At 41.5% G+C, this 18,618-nt stretch overlaps 1 protein-coding gene across 1 annotated transcript; it reads left to right on the top strand.

Moving 5' to 3' along the window:
• The first annotated feature begins 2,562 nt into the window (after positions 1-2,562).
• On the top strand, positions 2,563-15,131 carry NSUN3 (NOP2/Sun RNA methyltransferase 3). The gene is made up of 6 exons (XM_062511238.1): positions 2,563-2,643; positions 3,326-3,435; positions 4,269-4,612; positions 5,872-6,026; positions 6,553-6,674; positions 14,839-15,131. The coding sequence occupies exons 1-6, from the start codon at positions 2,563-2,565 to the stop codon at positions 15,107-15,109; spliced, it is 1,083 nt and encodes a 360-aa protein (XP_062367222.1). The 3' UTR covers positions 15,110-15,131.
• Positions 15,132-18,618: the final 3,487 nt, after the last annotated feature.

Raw genomic sequence — 18,618 nt, forward strand, 5'->3', positions numbered from 1 at the left:
TTTTATATGTTTTTGTTTTATTAATATGCTTTGTAATTGTTTACTATGGTGGGTTTTTTTCAGTAATTTATACTGCTATGGCTTTTTATTTGCTCAAGATGGCATTTATGTATAGAATAAAACTAATGCAAAGCTTCAACATGTTTCCTGTATTACCATAAATTTAAAATTTCTTGGAAGTAAGTCTAGGCATAAATATTTAGGGGCTGCAAGTCTCACATACATTTCTAAAGTGTATGAAATAGAGACCTTTTAGACAGAATCTTTACATATTTTTGCAAGAGAAATGTGATCAAATTTAGAATATACTGATAGATTGGCAATAAGTTGGGGGTGTGTGTGTGTATATATATATATATGTGTATATATGTGTATATATATATATATATATATATATATATATATATACACACACACACCTATAAAGAACTTTGATAGTGCACTTAATATTTGAGAGATAAAAGTTGTCCAGCTGTAAATGAAGAGCACAAAATAGATTTCATCATACTTTTTGTCAGCTGTAGCATCACTTTTGAAATGTATCAGTGCATGCAGCTAAGTGTATTTGTATTTAAATACAGGAGTGGTAAGAACACAGAAATTCACTATTTAAAGCAGAACATTTTGCATTATCTATACGTAACATATTTTCGACAAAATATTTTAAAGGTAAGTTCTAAGTATCTTCTGAGAAGGAATAGTAATGTTCATGAACTGAATTAGTGTGATAGATGCAGTCTTCAAAATAAGTTGTTCAGTTTGTGTTCCCTTTTAGTTACAACCTGGAATCCACAGAAAGACCTTACTCATAAAGGTTTTAAAATCAAAATTATTTAAAATAGACATATTTGGTATCCATTAGGTCTCTGGTGTGAGATTGGGAAGGATTGTTGAACCATAACAAAATAAACAACATAGATCTATTTTTTTCCTTTAAATAGGATTCAAGCAGTATTTTAGTGGAAGGTTTAGTATTGCAATTTCAGGATGCTGCCCCATAACTTTGCCATCATGTTAGCTTCTTGGCTCCTGGGCTTCATTCAACTTGAAATACTTTCCTATTTTGAATAGAACATACCAACCAGCATTTCAATAGATGCATTTGTAAATGGAGTAAGTAAAGGAGCCTGTTGTAAATGTAATTTAAGTTTATCTGCAGTAGCACATGAGAGATACAAGATGCATTTTTGCTGTTTGCGGTTTGTCTGTGATGGTGCTGATGAACTGGAGTCCTTTCTTTGGTGCAAATCTGCTTTCAGACACAGTAACACTGATGGCACCATGTGTCATACAGTGGAATATAGCCATTAGGGGAAGGTGGCTCACCCAGCAGGCCTTTTTGTTGTATCGGTACGGTAAAATCCAATTCTTAGGTGTTCTGGTATGGTACTGGCCTTGGCAGAATTGGAGAACTACTTTTTATGCCATTTTTGTTCTGTATCTGTTGGTAAAACTCACTTATCAAAAAGTCTTTCAGGTTTCCTTCGCATTTTGTATTTAAGAGGCCTCCGTTTTGCCTCCAGGCCCGTTTTCACAACCCGGAGAGAAGCATTTTAAATAAGTAAGTTTTCAAGCCTGGTGCTAATCTGCATGAGGTGAGCAGAAACGCTTAGTCTTCATTAGCTGGTGCCTGAAACTCAAATATTTATCCATATGATAGCACTCCTGCCTTTACCTTTGCACCCCTTTCCAGTCTGGATTTCAGAAGCCGGGTTCAGCCTGCAGAATCTTTTAATTAAAACTACTCCTTAATAGGTTTGCTGCTCCCACAGGGCTTGCTCTTAGCGAGAGTTGGCAGGTGGGCAGGAAAGGGAGGGTGAGTGGGGATTTGTTTTGTTTTGCTAGGACACAGCGATTGCAGCAGGCGCTGGCAAACAGAACAGCGTGCCCTTCCTTGGAGGAGCAGCTTGCAGGTCTCCAGTTCTGTCCAGATGAAGGGATCAGATGGGAACAGCCTCGGATTTTAGTGCTGCTAAACCAGTGACAGCTGAGCTGGGGTACAGTGATCCTCCTGACGATCCCTGTTCCCGGACAATGTTGTATCTGAAAGCGTGTGAGAGATTTCTGTGAGTAATTCTCGAGCCTCCAGCAGCATTTCATGGCAGTCACAGCAGGTTAAACTGGAGCTGATCCCCGCTGTGGTTCAAGTGAGTTGAGTAGAACTTCCAAAGCCTGGGCCAGATAGGAATAAAGGGCCGGTGACAAGGCACAAGCAGAGGCATGATGGTGGGGCGGGGGGGGGGGGGGGGGGGGTGGTGAATAGGAAGTTTTGGGTTCTTTCTTTTTTGCTTCTTTCACAAGGTCCCCAGAGAAGTTGTGGGATGCCTCAGCCATGGCAGTGTTCGCAGCGGGCTCGACGGGGGCTTGAGCATCCTCTAGCGCCGTGTGTCCCCACCCCTGGCCGAGGGGGTTGGGACCGGCTGATCTTTAAGGTCCGTTCCCACCGCTTGCCGTTCTGTAGTGCCGCGGAAACCTCTCGTTCCCAGCCGTGCACCTCGGGAAGCAGGGCGGGAGCAGGAGCGGGGGCCGGGCCGCCCCGCCCCGCCAAGGGCAGCTCGGGCCATGCGGGGCCCGGCGCTGCCGCTCGCCCGCCGCGCTGGGGCCGCCTTGGGGCCGGGCCGGGCCGGGCAGGACCTGGGGCAGGTGAGCTGGGGCCGGGGCTAGAGCTGGGGCCGGGAATGGGGTTGGGCTTGGGGCTGGAGCCGGGCGAGCCGGGGCCGGAAGCGCGGTGGAGCCGCGGCCGCTTCCTGCGCGGGCCGAGCGAGCCCGCCCGGGGCTTTGCGCGGCCGCGTCCCTTCTCCACAGCGATCAGAGTGTCCTGGTCTGTGCCCTGGGTCTGTGCCACTCCTGTGGGCAGCTGCTCCGGCATGGAGACAGCATGGCCGTCCCCCATGGCCGTCCCCCATTGCCGGCCCATCCCTGGGCGAGTTCGGTGGGACCCGGTGCCTGCTGCATGCCCCGAGGGAGGGAAATTCACCCTTTACCCTTGGGGTTTGCTTAGGAACCAGAGGCGCTTTCCCTTCCTTTCCTACATTAAATTCCATCCGCGTCCCAGGAAGCACTGGGTTCTCAGCTCTGGATGTGGAGGGGTGTTTATTAACCTGCTGAGCAGGGAGGAAAGGTGTGCTCTAGCTTGGCTCCCTTGCCCTCTGAAATGTCTATTGCATCTTGTCACATAGAGATGTGCTCTTGATACTTGACCATTCCGATATCACTGATACCAAATTGATGTAATTGGTAAAATGATTTTTATTCATTCTAGTGAGAACTAGAGAGGGTTTACTTCGGCTTTACTACTACTCTTTTTTCCTTGCTTTCTCCGAAGCTGGGAAAGGAAACGAAAGGGAAGCTCCAGAAGCGGATCTGTCAGGTGGTTCTGGAGCACTTTGAGAAGCAGTACACGGCAGAACTGGGGGATGCATGGAGCAGTGTCAGGTCTGTGGCTTTGGGGAGATGGAAGGAATGGGAGAGATCAGGAATTGAATTAATAATGACAGGTATGGCAAAGGCTGTTGCTTAATTTGGGTCTTGATCACACAGCTGCTAAAGAACTTCATTGTTAAAAAGCAAAAAGCATAGATGCATAGCATTAGTTTGATTGAAGCAACTTAGAATTTCTCTGCTTGGATCAATGTGTTTTTCTGCTTTAGGCATACTCCTGAGGAATATAATTTTTTGAGATTAGATGAAAAATTACTGATAGAAATTTGAACAGAAAGTTGGGGAAATCCATGTGAGAAAGGCCTGAAAGAACAAACTGAAATACAAATAAGCATGTTTCCATCAAATACCATTGCTGTCTGTCTTCTGTTGGTTTAAGTCTTACTGGCCCAGTATTTGCAGAACATAAAATGTAAAAAAGAACACTTGTAAAAACAGCATTTTAGTGTTGGCTGGAATGAGCATTGTAAAGTCAATGCATGTGTGATTATTTTTGTTGTTTACAGCTAATGGTACAATTATTCTTTGTCCCTAGGGAAGTACTTTATAGCCAGGAAGAGCATTATGCTTCATCATTTGTACTTTCTACATAAAATAAGAAAGATGGAGAATGTCTTGTTTCAGAAGAAATTAGTGTTTTAATTGCAACAATTAGAAAAAACAATGGCTTGATTTCCTATTAAAATAATTTTCCTGCGTATTTTTCTAACCACAATGATTAATTTCTGATTACACAAGAATTATCCAGTGGTGAGATTGTAAGTAAAGGCTTCTTAGAGTGTGTTATTGGATTGGTTATGGAGAGGCTTTTCCTTTTTTCACCCTAGGGATGTGCTGACCTCTCCGTGGTGCTGGCAGCACGCCCTGCTGCTGAACAGGTTCAGCCAGAGCCCTGGCCTGGAGAGCAGCCTGGCTGAGCAGGGATACCAGCCTGCCTTCCCAGCAGCTCTGCCCTACCTCCCAGCAGCCTTCAGGTGCTACACCAGGACAGCCCCTGGCAGATTCCCTGCCCAGAAACACCAGCCTGGCAGGCTGAAGGACTATTACCTGCTCAATGCTGCCTCGCTGCTGCCCGTGCTGGCCCTGGAGGTGGAGGATGGAGAAGATGTTCTGGATCTCTGTGCTGCACCAGGGGGCAAATCTGTAGCTATCCTGCAGTGTGCCTGTCCAGGTAATGGAGGGAACCAGGTGCTGGTGGAGGAAGACAAACAAACAGCAGTTTTTATTCCACCTAGTTCCATACTGTTTAACAAGGATTTTGTGAAATCTGCCTAAAAGTGGATTAAAAATGCAGTCCTTACTTTAACATAGGTTACTGCAGAGTGACAGGCAAAAGGGGGTAGCTCTGTGTATTTTTTCTCCACTGTTCTAAATTACTTAAAACCTTGTCAATTTGTTGGCACAGAGGTGTAAGTAATCTGCAATCTTAGAATACTTGTCCTTTTTTGCTTTGATTTTAAATTCTTTTTTTTCTGCTGCCTCTTTTGTCAGTGCTGTGCAAACATTACAGGTGAATTTAAGTGTGCTGATGCAAAGCAGAGCATAAGAAATGAAATGTGCAAGATCTGGGCAAAGGGAGAAGGTTTATGATAAGGAATTGGTTGGAGTAGGATTCTGAGATGATCAGAGTGTTTAGAAGGCAGCAGCAAGCAGCATCTTGGGCCAAGGAGTTAAAGCAAGCTGGGATTGCTGTTTCCAAGTTTATTTGCTGGCTTGGGTAATAATTGTTTCCAAGTTTTCACAGCACCTGATGTTGCTGTGAGACCATTACTATGACCATCTGATTACAACTGGTTTCCCTCCCTCTTCTAGAGGAATGAGGTGATGCTAATGAAGTGAATTTAGTAGGAATTGTCCTTTCAGAAGGTTTATGGGAAAAAAAACCCCAACACTTTACCCTCTGTCTGCTTTTGAAGAGACTAAACTGTTGCTAAGGATGGAAGATGTGAAGAATTTTGATTATTAATATACCTCAGTGAATGCTAAGACGTACCTTAAGATACAGAAAATTGATGCTTTAAAAGGTAGTTATTTATTAATATTTAATATTAATATTATTTATATAATTGATGCTTTATTTAAAAGGCAGTTTAATAATATGGGGATGCACTTCATTTAGATGGTGGCTCAAGGAGCCCGGGAAGGCACCCACTCTTTGGATATGGGTCATGATTAATGTTTGTTTTACTGTGGAAGTCTACTGCTACAAAGGGATTTGCTAGTAAATATTTATGGTTTGCTCTGTAGGAGCATGTTGAAATTTATTTAGGTTTATAAAAATTCAGTAGCATTCTAAAAAGTGCAGTAACACAGGCACATAAGGTGTAAACTCCATGGTGGTCATGGCAATGCAGTAGAACTTCCTATAAAGACTTATCTTCGGGTGTTTACTTCTTTTTGTTTGTTTGTTTCTTTCCTTAATTTTCTAAGGTCATTTTCACTGTAATGAATATGATGATTTGAGGTCAAGGTGGTTGGAGCAGACAATAGAATCCTTCATCCCAGATCCTTTGATTAACTTGATAAGGGTCTCCAAACTGGATGGTAGACAGATTGGAGATCTTCAGCCTGAATTGTATGACAAGGTAACATTTTTATTGGAAAATTACATTTCTGCATTCTGATTCTTCTTCCTATGCTCTTTCTTTTTAATTTTCTTTCTTTTTCCTGCCCCCCCCCTACCCCCCCCCTCCACAAAAATACCTGACCTATCAAGGGGATTAAAGTCATGTACAGGATTTGCAGAGCCTCAGGAAACACTTTACGAAGCTTGCTGTGCATTTATTCCTGTGTTGGATGATGGCATTCAGCCTTGGGAGTGAATTCTGAAGACCTTGTAGCTGAAATCTTTGCATGATGTGTAATTAGGAGAGCAGGAGGGAGCTGCTCAAGTAGATCTTACTTTCAGAGCACTAATTTTTTATCTCCCCACCTGCTAACCCCATAAAAACATGGGGGTTTTATGGGGTCATTTCACCCCCAAAAAGGAAAATAAAATTTTCTTAATATTTGCAAAAGAAAATTGAATATATTTTGGCACAGGGTGTTCAAAAAGTGACCATCTCTGCTGAGATTTTTTTTTTTTTAAATTTGATTTTATTAATTCTTTAGGTACTGGTTGATGCTCCCTGTTCAAATGACAGAAGTTGGCTCTTCTCTGCTGACCCTCAGCAAGCTGTGCTCAGGCTCATGCAAAGGAAAAACTTGTCTTCCCTGCAATTCCAGCTTCTAAGGTGAGAAGTGCAAAAGGTTAAAGGAACATCCTGTAATTAATGAAAATTACATCGGGGAAAAATTTAATAAACAAACCCAGGATTTGTCCTCTTAAAACAATGTCAGGAACATGGGGTTGTGATGCTGTTTGGAATAACCAGTGGGTCTGGAAATCTGTGTGGGTGATATCAGCAGCAAGGCCCTGGTCTTCTTAACTCACTTATTCACAGAAATGTCCATTTGCAGGTGACTCACAACAGTCTGGTGTAAAATCAAAGTATTTTAGGTGGACGCAGCTAAAATGGGTTTAGATGTATTCCAGATTGATTGATTGTAGCACAGAAAGGCTCCCAGTCCTAACTGGCAGGGTAAAAAAAGTAAAAGAATGTGAGGTTTGGTGGGGCAAAGAGGATTGTTTATTTTTGAGAACATCCCCCCAGTAATCCAAAGCCAGGCTGTCATGTATTGCACATTTTAATGCTACCAGCCATGGGCTGGCATTTGTGAAGCATTTCAAACTGCATAGTTTTTCTCGTGGAGGAAAAAAGAAGTGACTTTTCAATAAAACCTTCTAAACTTGGATGTTATTTGTGGAGTAACAGTCATGCCTGGAGTCCATCTGTCAAAGCAAATTGAGGGAAAAATAGCATATTATAAATAAAAAGAAAAAAAAAAGATAATTTTTATGGAAAGTTACCTTTGCAGTTCAAGATAGTTTTGCAAGACTTCTAGTTGGAAAAGGCCTAGCAGAAGCCTGTGATTTATAACAGAAATATGAGGATCTTATTGCAGTAATGCATCATGTCATCCATTTCCTTTGAAGAAATCAATCACATTTAAAACACTGACCTGTTTCGGTTTTCCCTTTTCAATATCTGACATAGAAAATCCAATTTGTGAACCCGTAGCAAAAGGAAGCATACATCATGCAGAGAAATTTTTGAGAATTTGCATAAATCATTCCACATTGTAATCCTGGAGAACTCATGACAGCAAAAAAAAAAATACATTTCTGTCAGCCCAAGTCAGTTTTAATTGAATTGTTCCTAAACAGAGAGAGAACTTTCTGTTGAAAATATATTCTTTACTTTAGCAACAGTAGTAAGAATTTGTAAAGACAAAATACCTTTGCTATATAAATTGTAGTAAAAGGATGGTTACTTTCAAGAGTTAAAGTTTATAAGGGTTATTGGATAAAAGGGTTGTTGGTAAAGGATGTAAGGGTTATTGGTTGGGTTGTCAGGTAAAATATTTGAAGTATAGCTGTCCACTGGCTGGTTATTGTTCTTTTAACCTGATCACTTTAGAATGAATTCCCAGTTCTAAAGACAGCTCAGGTCCCACATGAAAGGGGGAAAAGGAAATTATAAAGCAAGATCAGAAAAAGCTGAATGGTTCATGACAAGTGCATTAGAACTAAAATTCTGGAATGCTTCCCTGTTCAAGCCTCTGTTTAATGGTTAGAGTGTGTAAATATAAATAAAAAGTTGAGTTTGAATCCCTTCTCCAGTACTTCCAGGAGTATTCAGGAGGGCTGAGCTTCCATGAATGCAGCTGTACTGCTTTTTACACGAGCCAGCTCTCATGTGCAGGGCACTCTCTGGTTCACTGATGCAGCTGACCTGGTGCTTTGTGCTCCCAGGTGTTCCTGGCCTTGGCTCCTGTGTCTGTAGACAAAAATAGTGTAAGGCTGAATCCCAGCAGTTCTACTGGGAGTAATGTAAGAAATACATTAAAGAGCACGGAGTGACAGCACAAGGGGAATGGCTTCAGGCTGAGAGGGAGTGGGTTTAGATGGGATTTTAGGAATAAATTCTTCCCTGTGGAGGTGGGCAGGCCCTGGCACAGGGTGCCCAGAGAAGCTGTGGCAGCCCCCGGATCCCTGGCAGTGTCCAAGGCCAGGCTGGACATTGGGCTTGGAGCAAGCTGGGACAGTGGAAGGTGTCCCTGCCCATGGCAGGGGATTGGAAATGGATGATCTTTAAGGTCCCTTCCAACCCAAACCATCCTGTGATGTGAAAGTGAAGCTTGAGCATTATTTCAGTTTAGCAGCAGGATTAAGTGTAACATAAAAATGAGAAGAACGAAATGCAGAGTGGAGTTCTGTTATTACTTCTGTCAAGAAACAGCCTAAAATTTGAGATTCCCTCCTTCTTAATTAAGGAAATGCTTCACCTCTAATTTGTTTTTATGGATCTGTTTCTGAGGAAGCTGGGGTCATCAGAGGGAAGTTAAGGAGGGAAAAGCTGGGTTTGCTATACAATGTAATTAATTAAATACACAGAGGCTTCAGAGAATGATGATCTGGAAGAAACTGGTGCAACAATCTTCCTCCTGCAGTTTGCATAAAATCTGAAATGTAAATAAGTGATATAAATGCTGAACAGCAAATGTTCTAAGCGATGAGGGCATCACTGATTTGAAAGAAATTGAGATTGTAATGATTGCTTGTACCCAAACCAAAGCATCCCTGCTGGGCGCTCTAATCCAAGAACACACTGCAAATCTTGTTATTATTTGGAGTGTTCGTGCAGAAAACAAATGGCAAAGTAAAAAAAAAAAAAAGGGAACATTTATTTCCTGATGCTAAATGCTAACACAAAGTACAGTGGTTCCCAAAAGCAAATTTACCAATTTTATCAGTTCTCAGAGAAAGATTAAATTTTGGGCTAAGCTTGAATGCCCAATTACGTAGTGGTTAAACTGTTACCGATGTTGTAATTATTCTTAGACTGGTTTCTGCAGCTGAAAGGAACTTGTGTTAGGGCTCAGCAGAAAAAGAAATCCAACATAATACAATGTAGTAAACTCAGCAAAGGCATTCAGACTGCTGGAACTCTTCTGTACACAACATCTCTGAGTAATTAAACAGCTCTGTATTTTCCCTGAATTGTGGAGAGGAATTGTGTGCTGGGCTGGGCTTTTTTGTGGTTCCAGAGTGAAGGCAAAAATCGTGTTAATAAATATAAAATAATGTATTTGGCCTGTGTCACCACTGTACCATTTCTGCTGTGTGGAGTAAATTGTGCTGGGAATTGCTTCATCACATCTTCAGCTCTTTCCCCTGGAATCTTTCCTTTTGCTCCTCTGTAGCTGCCCAGTTAATCCTTTTATTGCCCAAAACCATCTTCTCAATTAGCTCCACTGGGAATTTTTGAGAATTCCAACTGTTGGACCAAGAAATCTGCTGTGGGTTGTGTGGATGATGGGATTCTTTAGCTACTTTCTGTCTTAACAAACGCTAAATATTTTGTGCGTGTTTGTTCTGTGCCAGTCCCCAAAACACTTTTGATTGGGTTGATGGAGTTTTACCTGGCTGGTTGGAATTTCTTCTCAAAGAGTGAGTGCTATGGCCACTACTGTGGCTCCTGGTGTTCCATCAGGTGATATTAAAATAAATGGTTTCTGATTTTAAGCGTGGCAGCGCCCTGTGAATAACTTCTGGATCAAGTCCCTTAGGATATGTTGCAAAGCCAGGTTTATTGAATATATAAATAACTAAATGGCTAAAAAAAATAAGTTACTCAGCAGCTTTTTGGCATCGCGTATTTGAATTCAGGCACAAATTTTGCTTTAATTCCACCTTTAGTCCTTTCTCTATGTGTTTAATGAGCTGTGAGGATAACCACTAACCCCAAAGTTCTCTTTAGTGGGCTTTAAAGGTCTTTCATTTTCCCTTCTGGGCTGTCTCATATCCCTGTTTGAACAGGATGAGCAATTCCAGTGGTCACCATGCATTAAAGGAGAAAAATCAATAATTCCAGCTGATTGTTTGGTCTTTGCTTTGGAATAATTTACAAGTATTTGCAATAGAAATGTTGCTTATCAGGATTTTCAGGACAAATTTTGACTAGGGTAGAACAGACTGGGTTGTTTTTTGGTTTTTTTTGATTTGTGGGTTTTGGTTGTTTAGTTGATGGGGTTTTGATGCCTGTGTCTCCTTTTATTTACAATTTGATTTAGTGTTGAAAAAGGCAGTTGATTTTCATGATTCTCCTGTTATTCCTGAGCTGCAATGTTTCTTCATAGGAGCAAAGTTCACTTAGGAGCAGAGGGAGTGCTTGAACTACTGTCACTGCCCATCACAAAATATTCAAAAAATTGGTATTTCGATGCTGAAGGATTTTCTTTATAATTTTATCCAGGTTCAAAGAAATAAAAGCAAAATCTTTAACGTGCACGTCGTCTTGCCACAAAGTATCTGGACTCTTGTGAGAGGTAAAAGGCAGTGTGGGTATTTCAAGTCAGTAGAAAGAATAGAACTGGCTTTTTTTTTTTAATTCTGATGAGACATTATCTTGCCTATTGAGCAGAAATACGTCGTAGTTGCCAAAAGATGGCACTGTTGAAGTGTTGTGTTAGTTTAAAATTGCCCTAAAAATGTATCATCTTTTCACTTTAATACTGAAAATGGTCGAATGATTAACATAATTAATGCTGCCCCTTCCCATGGCATGCAGCATAAACCCAAGCACAGGAGGATAGGCTGGACATGCAGGGGCTACCTGTAGTATGAAATGCATAATTTTGCGTCTGCCTGTTTTTAAAAGGTCATTTGAGACGCCTGGAATGTTAGACTGAAAAAAGCCTATCGTGTCTCATTTTCTGTAAGTGGGAAAAATCCTTTCCTTCAGCAAAGTGTCCCTAATTAGGATTCCTAGTGAAAGAGAAATCTTCATTCCTGGATGGTGTAGTTACAGTAGGACTGAGTTAAACTTCATCTCCAGCCCGTCTCTTGGATGAACTTGTTTTCCCTGCAGTGGTTAGAGAGGAAGTTGCTTAAATGTGTTTGAGCAATTCTCTGATGATCAGATCCTCTCCTGAATGAAATCTCTGTGCTGCTGGCGAGGAGAGGACCAAACTGCCTGGCTCTGCTAGCCCAGCTCAGTGTCCCTCTGTGTGACTTTGAGCCCAGCATTTCTTCACTTGGAATTTTGCAGCTCCCTGCAGGTTTATCAGAAGCCAGGGCTTGATCAGGGCTGGCGGGCGTTGACTTTGAGCACAGGCACTGAAACAACTGTTGGTGCACTTGACAAGATGGATAGATACATTGATTAACCTTGCTGCCTGAAGTAATTCTCTTCAGGTGCTTTAATTCCTGGTTTAGGTTCCAAATAAAACAGGCTGCGCTGAGCAGGCTGACCTTTCTGGGTCATGGGCCAGTGAAGGCTCACAAGTTGAGGTTTAGACACAGGGGGGTTTTGAGATGAGGTTTTCCTTCAGAGGCCTGTGCTGCTCTTTCCTCTGATGGACTCAGTTGGAGGAGCATTGTGCCCTTGAAAATGTTGTCTCGAGAGGTTCTTACTTTCTATATGGGAAGAAAGGGGCATTTAGCAAGTGTCCTGGGCTTTCAACTTTGTAACCTGTAGCTAAGTCTACTTTTTCTATCTTTTGCCTTTCCCACTTCACATGGTAAAAGAATTTTCTTTCATGTCTAAATGCTATCTTAGAGGTAGGAAGGTGGTTGCCATTATCTGCTTCTTTGAGTAAAATTCTCAGGTCTGCTTAAAGTACATCTCAATTGTCACATTAAAACATTCCCAAGCTTACTGGCTGCCCTCAGGGCTTGGCACTCCTGCATGCATGGAAAAGGTGTAGCTGGCAGGGGGAAGTGTCAAAAATGAGTTCTGTAGGTGGATTCTGACAATAATCTGAAGATCAGCTTGGCTTTATGAGAGCCCATTTAGACTTCAGCTCTGTTCTCTTTGACTTCTAATGTGAAAGATAAAAAGCAACATCCAACACATGGGGGGGAAAAAATGATTTTAAATTTCTCCAAATGGGAGTGAGGCCAAGAGACAGTGCATCAGGCTCTGTTGCTGGTTTGGTGTTCATGAGAAGGGAAGGTTGCACATCCCTGCTTTGCTTTAATTTAGCAGTTAATTCTGTATAGGTGGGTAGATTATGGTTCCTCAGACAGGCCAAGAGCAGCAGCATGAGCCCTGCCCTTTTATTTAAATGGGCAGCTGCCAGCGAGGAAAGGAGCTGGACAGAAGTGGGGACAGCTTTTGGGTCCAGAACTGCTGCTTTTGGAGCCCTCTAAGGAGTAAATGTGTTGAGATGCCAGGATGAATATCTGGCAATTCAAATGGCTGCTGGTAAGTGCAGAATTTTTTTGCACCTGCTCTCTTTGACTGTCTCAAGGTGGCAGTGTGAATGTTGGGTTCTACCAGCCTGTGGCAGGAGCATTCTCAAACATTTCTGCAGGCTTCCAAAAGCTACTCAGGGGTGAGAGATAAGCTTCTGGTTTTAACTAATTCATAGGTTTATTTGATTTTCAGAGTACCCTCATATGAGTCCACGAGGCCCAGTTAAACTGAAAATATTTAGGCTACCTAAGTGTACTGTAATCTGGTTTTGCCTTTACTAGGCTGAACTTTGACTTGGTCTCTCACTAAGGCTATATATGTTCAGTCTCCATCTTTTTCCTTAAGACTGATGCAACAGAGGCATTAAACACTTACTTTTCTTGGAGCACCATCAGCTAAGAGAGCTCTATCCTTTTTCACTGAGAAAAATCATAGACTTCAGTAAAGCACATACTTGGCTTGCTGATTACCATAACCAGGACTTACACAAAAATTGAGCAAGGCAATGTGTATGCTCCCAAGAGAAATGGATTTGGTATAATTCTCAGGAGTTTTCACCTGGTCTTACCACTGTCTGAAGCAGCCAGTTATCCTGGTGTTCCCGTATTATTTTGGACAGAACTTTCAGATCAGCTTTGGTCTGTGATCAGCTTTTCAAAGAGGATCAAAGCTGAAGCTTTTCTTTATTGATTATTTTCCAAAAAAAGTTCTGTCAATTCTGTTAAAATGGCTTATCTTTTCCCCCCTTGTATTTTCATCTTTCCTTTCTCAACTGTTTTTGGTCAGCTATCACCTTTGGGAAGTCCTCAGCTTGTTTCTGGAGGAATTGTTATTTCCATGGCATTGTCTTTGTTTATCTGGACTTGAAATCAGACTTTCTGCATTTTGGGGGCTGCTCACCTCATCTGGTTTGAGGAGATTTTTTTTTTTCTTTTTATTTGTCCCAGGATATTTTTTTCCCTGTTGTGGGGAGTGTGTAAGCACAGTTTTGTCAGTAATATCTACAAATCTCTGATTATTCAGTGTCTGATTTTTCTTGCTCTTAAATAAAAGAAATCTTATTGGGAGAACAGTTGTATTTAATGTGGTATTTGCCTGTAGTATCTGTTTGTATACCAGCTTATAATTCAGTGTTTGAGCCCAAAATGGCACCAAAATGTATGGTTTAATGGGATTTATCTTCAGACAGTGTTTTAATAGCAAGTGACCCTTTTGTGTAGCTTTCTCTTTGGGAAATATGGTGGTACCAGGTTTGAAGAGTATTCTTCTGTGGTGCAAGATTTTTGAGTTTTCTCTTTACTCTCAGTTTGGAGTAGGTGAATATAACTTGCATACCTCATTTCTATATTCATAGGTTGTATTTCACGTGTCTGAATAAAGACTTGGCAGATCTGCTGTAATGGGAAATAGGCATTTATTTCAATTCAGTTTCACTGGTAGAGTGGTAAAGAACCTCTGTTCCCACCATCCACCAGTAGTTGTGAAGCTCTCAGGCTTTAAGCCATTATTTTGCCTTTGTTTAGTCAAAATTTGTCAACAGGTTAATAACTGAAGGGCACATAAACAAATTATATATGATGCTTTAAAAATGAGGAGGAAAAGCAGTGGCTCAGTGATGCCACCAGATCCTCTTACCTGCTAAATAAGTTGCAGAATTAGCAGGAATGTTTCTAAAATTGCAGCCCAGGCATTAATTCAGGCTGTTACTGCAGGTTCAAACAAGCATCCTGCCAAGTGTCTAACTGTCCCTTTTAGATGTGAGGTAACCCATTTTGTATGCAGTTGCAGCATTTTCACAGCGGTGCTGAGCACGGAATGCTTGATGTGTATTCTGAATGGATGCTGCTTTGTACTTGTCACTGTGGTGTAAAAAATGCTTTCAGCTAACTGAGAATACAATAATAAATGAAAGGCAAAATGATGTGGGTGATTTCCTGAACTGTCAATTACATACAGTTAAGACATTTTCATAATGTTATTTTTGTCATATTTATTTATACTCTGGATTTATAAGTCTGCACATTTTCCCACTAGAATGGCAGTTTTGATGCTGATTTCTTTCCCTTTTTCCTGTTTTTTTTTCCTTTCTTTGCAGGTCTGCTGTTAAAGCCCTGCGTCCTGGTGGGACCTTGGTCTATTCCACGTGCACCCTCTCCAAGGCAGAAAACAGTGATGTGATCAGTCTCATCCTGAACTCGTGCAGGAATGTGATGCCTGTGGATATAAGTGGGATGGCCAGAGGTGTTTCCCAGGAGTTCACTTTTCTCAGTGGAATGCAGCAGCACGAGCTGCTGGTTCTCCCAGAGAGAGGCAGAGCCTGGGGTCCCATGTACGTGGCTAAACTGAAGAAAGTGTCCTCCACCTGATGCCTGTTGGTTGTTTATAAGCAGTCTGTGATAAATTAGTTTTGATTTAAATACAGGATGTGTTTATGAACACATTCAAGGCAACTGAATTTAGGGTGTTGCAGTTTCCTGATGAAGCAAGAAATATAATTAACTTAAAATACTGAATGTGCCTTCCATTGTGGGCTTGTGGGCTTCTGAGAAGTCCTTAGGAAGTCAAGGGAGCTTTGTGTTGTTTTCAAATCCCTTTTAAAGGGATTTGGATTCTAATGTGGTCGAATTTTGCACAGCTTTTGTTTTTTTTTTTTTTAAATGTTCTAACTTGGTTGTAATGTGGTATGTTTTTGAATAAATGGTTTTCAGTGTTCTGAGGGCATGGAAATCCTGCATTCTCTCTAAACATATCTAGAAATCTGTGTTTCTGCAAGAACTGATTTGTATGAACAGTGTCATCCTCAATCACCTGCAGAACAGGTTTCATATTTGCTAAGTTGTTTACTTAAAAAAAAAGGGCTTTCTGTTTACAGATGCAAAGGTCAGCAATTAGATCAACACCAGGGTTTTGGGTTTTTTTTGTTTATTTTTTTTGTTTTTTTTTAATTTATCAATATTCTTCCATTTTGAGCTAGCAAGAATATGAACTGAAGGAGTAATGGTGTAAATATTCCAGCCTGTGCTTGTCTTGAAGCAGAGTGGAACCCTTTCATCCCCAAGGGTTCTTTCCCAGATGGAAGGGGATAATCACTGCTTATAGAAACGTTTTAAGGAGCAGAGGTGGATGAGTTGCTCATGTGGAGATGGGGGTGTGTGACATTGTACATTTATGAACACATTATTTATATATACATCTACATATATACAAACCACAGAATGGTTTGGGTTAGAAGGGACCTTAAAGATTATCAAGTTCCAACTTCCTTGCTGTGGATAGGGACACCTTCCACTAGACCAGGTTGCAAAGTCCCATCCAACCTTAAATTAAATCAAATTTCTTGGTCCCATCCAACCAAACATTTCCAGGGATGGGGCATCCATCCCTTCTCTGGGCAGCCTGTTCCAGTGTCTCATTGCTCTCACTGTAAAGAATTTGATATCAAATCCAAATCTGCTCTCCCTCAGTTTGAAAACATTTAGTATATTTGTATATTACACAGTTTGCCCTCAGAACACTTCTCAGAACACTCAGTACCTTCTGCTGATAAATAAATATAATATAATAAATATATATAGGCAAATAAATGCCTCAGAGGTTCTGAAACCTCACCCTTTGCTGTGTGGGCTTTCATAGTTACCCTTTCCCCTGCTTTGGGATGAAAAATGTTTGAGGTGGGCCTGTAGTGTTAAATTACCAGCAATGCCTCTGAAAACTCAAGAGGCTGTAAAGTTCATGCAATTTGAGTATGCAGATGATACTGTGGAAAGGCCTGACAGCATCTGTCCCAGTAACATTAAATGTAATATCCAGATTTGGAGTCATGTCAGGCTGCTGGGTGAAATAACCATACCTTTGGTAAAATGCTTCCCATCAGTTTCATTTGCCCTGTGGAAATTGAAATGGAAAGGCAAGAATGTAACTTGCTCAGGGATGGAATTGAAATATGTGCTTGAACTGGATGGTTGAGGAGGACATGGGCTGGGTAATCACAGGAAGAACAAAGAGACCCTTGAGAGCTGAACTTCTGTCAGTCTCAGCAGATGGGCAAATATCTGTGAGCTGCTTTTGACCTAACCCTGCAGCAAGGCCTCCTGATGTGTCTAAAAGCTGCACTGAGTTCTGCATAACCCTTTGCTGATCTCCTGGAGTCCCTTTCCAGCTACTCTAAAAACGCACCAACAAGAGAGGTAAAAACAAGGCTAATTAATAAGTGATATTTATTTTTGTTTGTACTTGATGAATTTTGGTGTGTATTCTATTCCGGAGTGCTGTGGAGTTGTTTTTGTTTTTTTTTTTTCTTCTGTCCTGATCAGTTCTGGCTGGTGAAAGGAATTTGGTGAGCACACGTGGAATGAGGAGGGAAAAGCAGAAAGGATGGAGGGAAGCCTGTAGAGGTGAGGGGCAAAATTAACACATGTTGGTAAGTATTTTCCACTCAAAGGCACTTCTTGAAAAGGTTTCTAGTCCGTTCAGGTATCTCTTGGATACTTCTGACTTTTGCTCTCCTTCACTAAAAGGCTGCAACATTTTCCCTTTCTGCACTTTTTTTTTTTTTTTTTTTTTTTTGGCCAGGTAATTGCAATTTAATTCCTTGCCATGTCCTTCCTCCTCTTTCCTGAGCAATGCTGATGGAGATGGGGGCAAAAACAAGTCAGCCTTTCTGTCACAGAAGAAACTGCAGCCCCAAGCAAGATGAGGGCAGGAAAGTGACCAGTTTTCTTGGATTGGGGAGTCCCAGAGAAATCTTCATGGTCTCTAGTGAAACTGCCCACAGTTGTATGTGTAGCACACACCAGTGCCAGAACCTCGGAGACAACAGAGAGCTCTGGAGTTCAGCTGCTCTCGTGTTTTTCTGCCATTCTCTTTTCCAGCATCCAAAAAGTCACTTCTCTGTTTCAGGGGGCTTGGCACAGTAAGAAATGGGAAAGCCTTATCTAAAGGCAGTTTCACTATTTACCAAATGTTATCCTTTATTCAGTGGCATCTGACACAGTTCAACTATGGCTTGTCATAAGCATTCTCCACTGTGGAGTGGAAAATCAGATTACACAATGTCTGTGGCTTGATGCAGCTGCCCAGGAGACCAATGAGCTCTTGGCTTTCTCTGTAAGGTGTGCAAAGAGAAGGTGAAGCACTTTGAAGGAGGGGCAAAATGAAAAGATCAGGGCTACAGCAGTGGGTGAAAATGTGCAATACTGGAGAAGAGACTGTGTGGCTTTTAGCATAGGAGAGCAGCTGTGCTGTAGCCTGTTCAGGAGAAGGTCTGAGTGGAGAGAGGAGAGAATGGTGGCAGAGCCACAGGTGCCTGTACTGGGCTGGAGGGATCCCCTCACTTCATTGGACTATCTTAGAAAGAGAATTGAGGACATCAGGACATTATGGAAACTGCAGTGGGATTGCTTTAAATTTGCAGGGTCTTTAACTTAGCTATAGCTACCTGATTCTTGCCAAACAAATGGCTGTACTGGTAGGTGTTCCTATCAGAAAATTTGATTTGGTGAGTGGGAGGAAAATTTGAGAATCAGGCCTGGCTGTACGAGAATATGGCTTATTTCTAAGCTGATGTAATTTTATGCAGTTTTGGCTATAAATGAGATTCTTTGTTCCAGGGGAAATTGGAACAGCACATGCTGGCAGTCTCTTAACTTCCAGGGAAAAGTGAAATTTGGAGTTCTCTCTTTGCTAAACCTGGGTCAGAGTACACAGGGGACACAGTCATTGGTCACACTTTCAGATGTCACCCCACATCATGATTCCTGACCAAGGACAGACAGATCACAGCAATCATTTGTCAGAAAATGTTTTCCTTGTCTGATTTTCCCGTCTGTATCCCATGGCCTTGGAAGTTTTTTTTATAGTTGTACACCATTTGCAG

The sequence above is a fragment of the Cinclus cinclus genome, chromosome 2 (assembly GCF_963662255.1).
Source record: "Cinclus cinclus chromosome 2, bCinCin1.1, whole genome shotgun sequence".
NCBI classification, from domain to species: domain Eukaryota; kingdom Metazoa; phylum Chordata; class Aves; order Passeriformes; family Cinclidae; genus Cinclus; species Cinclus cinclus.